Source organism: Theobroma umbraticum, unplaced genomic scaffold, assembly GCF_002168275.2.
Source record: "Theobroma umbraticum cultivar Fairchild unplaced genomic scaffold, ASM216827v3 scaffold_95.0, whole genome shotgun sequence".
NCBI classification, from domain to species: domain Eukaryota; kingdom Viridiplantae; phylum Streptophyta; class Magnoliopsida; order Malvales; family Malvaceae; genus Theobroma; species Theobroma umbraticum.
In genome coordinates, this window is record NW_018397257.1 from 9,550,598 (window position 1) to 9,553,620 (window position 3,023).

Genomic DNA, 3,023 nt, shown 5'->3' on the forward strand with positions numbered 1-3,023 from the left:
TTACCTGAGAAGAAATGTACAGTCACATGATTGACTTGACTTAGGTCTTCTTACATTGGAGTAAACTCAACAAAAAGGACCCACCAAGTGATTCTGATATGCGTTTGTTCTTTAAGCTACTTACCCTTTTTTTATTCCTAATTATATTTGTTTGCCAAAAGGAAATTTATGTTATCATCTAGAATATATGCATATTCTAACAAAATATTTACTTAGTGGATTTTTGAATGATTTGATAGTAGAATATTGGTGGTTTCCACCATGGAATAATGCAACATTATAAGTTTTTTCAAGAAGGCTAAAAGCATATATTACCTAGTTTCTTTAGATTAAATTTAGTAGTATATCCTAAAGTGTTACAACACAATTAAAAGAATTCAATTTAGTTTTTTGGTGCACTAGAAGAAATTATTTTTTGATAGAATATAAACCAAACTCAACTAAACCAGCAAAATCCAACCTATAAGGAAATTGACTCTGCCCTATATATCCTTGATGGCAAAATGAACATAAAATTAAAGCCAAATAAATATCTCAAATTTCAATAGAAAAAATTAGTTAGATTTAGTTAGCTTTTAGGGAAAACCAAAGCCCTTTTATTGTACAGGTTTTGTTTTACCTAACCGGCTTTCATGTCAATAGGAGTCTTTGGTAATTCATATTGAGATTAACAATGGTATATCAATTGTGTGCTAATAAAATATACTTTTTCAAACAAAAAATAATATTTTTACAGTTATATATATAGATATAATGTTCTAAAATATTATTGAATTACTTAAAAAAATTCAAATAAATTTATTTTTTGTTATTACCTCTTACATTTAATTAAGTATTTATATTTTTATTTCAAGTCAAATTAACTTTTATGATTATCGATTAATTAATTATTATTAATTAAAATATATATTTTTATTTTATACATATGTGTAGTATGAAGCTATTAATGTTGTAAATATTATGTTACATCATTATCTCTTATAATATGTTAATATGTCGTATATGTTAATATTGATGTTGAAACTGTCAAGTGATCATGATATCATAAAATATTAACATATTAAATCACTTTTTACTTTAACATGTCAATATGCATTATTAATATCACGTTATATAAAAAAATTAATAAATGTTATATTAGTTAGTAGCCATTATAATTAATTAATCATTAATTATAAAACTTATTTTAATAAAAATAAAATATTAAAAACTTAATTAAATATAATAAAAAATTTATTAAATTATTTTTAAATGATTCAATCATATATTTAAATATTTTACAAATAATATTTTGCACAGCATATTTTCTGAATTATTATCTAAAAAAATAAAATAAAAAAATAACCCAAAAATATTATAGTACTACTTTACATGCTAACCGCTGTCAGTGGCCTTAGGTTAAACCCAGAAACAGGGTCACATCTCTCACTGATAAAAAGTATTAGAAGGATAATCGTTTTTTCTTTTATTGTAATTTGTCGACTGTTTCTTTTGTCTTGGTTTATTTTCTTAAGTAAATTGATTAAATATAAAAGCATAATCGCCATGTCTTAAATGAATCTGACTATTTTAAGAAGTAGTTTCTCTGTTCGTCTATCGCACGCTCTCTTCTCAGCTGCTCCGCCTTCTCCAACCGTAAGATTCTTTTCAATGCCTCGAAACACTTGCGTTCAATTTACGCAACCTTATTGTTATTCTCCGATCCTTTTGAAAAACCCTAAATCTTTTATTTATTTATTTATTTATTCATTCATTTGTTTATTTTCGAAGTTTGCAGGTGCGATTGGAGTTAGGGTTTAAAAGTAGCCCTGAGTCGAAATCTTAGGTAATTTCAGGTATACAATATTCTCTCCCTTGTTTGGCTGCTGAGAAAATGCGCCAAGGTGAAAAACGAAAGGGAAAATGTTTGTCTTTCTTTGCATAATTTTGTTTTGCATGTTGGAATTATTCTATCTCTGATTCAGATTGGCTGGAGTATCAATCATGATTGCGTATTTTATTTCTTTGAACTATTATTATGTTTTATCATATTATTTTTTTGCAAAAAAAATTATGAAGATTGATAACATTTGATTAATTGTAGGGATCCTGCTTACAGTTTGTTGATTTTGATTGTTTGAGTCGTCTTCTTAACTGCATTATTGTTTTGCTAATAGCCACATTGTTGATTTTACTAATGCTGCTCTGTCTGGAAATGATGATTTTTCCCCTTTTTTTTTTCTTATTTTCTAATTCGAAGGCTAATTAGATTGATGCACATTGGGAGTTGAAGCCGAATTCCTTTGACAGAATGGGATTTGATAACGAGTGCATACTGAATATCCAATCTCTGGCCGGAGAGTACTTCTGTCCTGTTTGTCGTCTACTTGTCTACCCAAATGAAGCGTTACAGTCGCAATGCACCCATCTTTACTGCAAACCATGTTTAACCTATGTTGTCAGCACTACTCGAGCTTGTCCTTATGATGGTTACTTAGTAACAGAAGCTGATTCTAAGGTAAGTCTCCGACACTTTGATGGTTCTTATTGTATTCTCAATATCATTGTTTCCTACTTATTGACCATTTTCTTTTCCCCTCAAAATACAGCCACTTGTTGAGTCGAATAAGATGCTTGCTGACACCATTGGGAAAATCGCAGTTCATTGTCTATACCATAGAAGCGGCTGCACATGGCAGGGTCCTCTGTCTGAATGTACAGCTCATTGTTCTGGGTGTGCATTTGGCAATTCTCCGGTTGTATGTAATAGGTGTGGCATTCAGATTGTGCATCGTCAAGTTCAAGAACATGCGCAAAATTGCCCTGTGAGTGCATTGAATTTTTTAGTAATATATCAGACCATGTTTTATGTAGCATTTGTGATAAGTTTGACTTTCGTACATGCTTTTAATTACAGAGTGTGCAGCCACAAGCACAGCAGGCTAAGGGTGGTCAGGATACTGCTGCTGCCGGTACCACTGCTGCTGCCGGTACCACAGCTGCTGATCAGGCCCAGATTGCTTCTCAGACAGGAACAGCTACTT

The 3,023-nt window shown here is 30.4% G+C and overlaps 2 protein-coding genes across 2 annotated transcripts in view; one reads left to right on the plus strand and one right to left on the minus strand.

Moving 5' to 3' along the window:
* LOC110411828 (beta-amyrin 16-alpha-hydroxylase CYP87D16-like) overlaps positions 1-3,023 on the minus strand; it is an 8,124-nt gene that overhangs the window by 1,894 nt on the left and 3,207 nt on the right. The window lies entirely within an intron of this gene.
* LOC110412441 (uncharacterized) lies at positions 1,403-3,022 on the plus strand (the record flags this gene model as incomplete). The annotated part of the gene is made up of 5 exons (XM_021422973.2): positions 1,403-1,635; positions 1,771-1,835; positions 2,240-2,497; positions 2,589-2,804; positions 2,897-3,022. Coding segments are annotated over exons 3-5 (549 nt in total), but the record flags the coding sequence as incomplete, so codon positions are not given.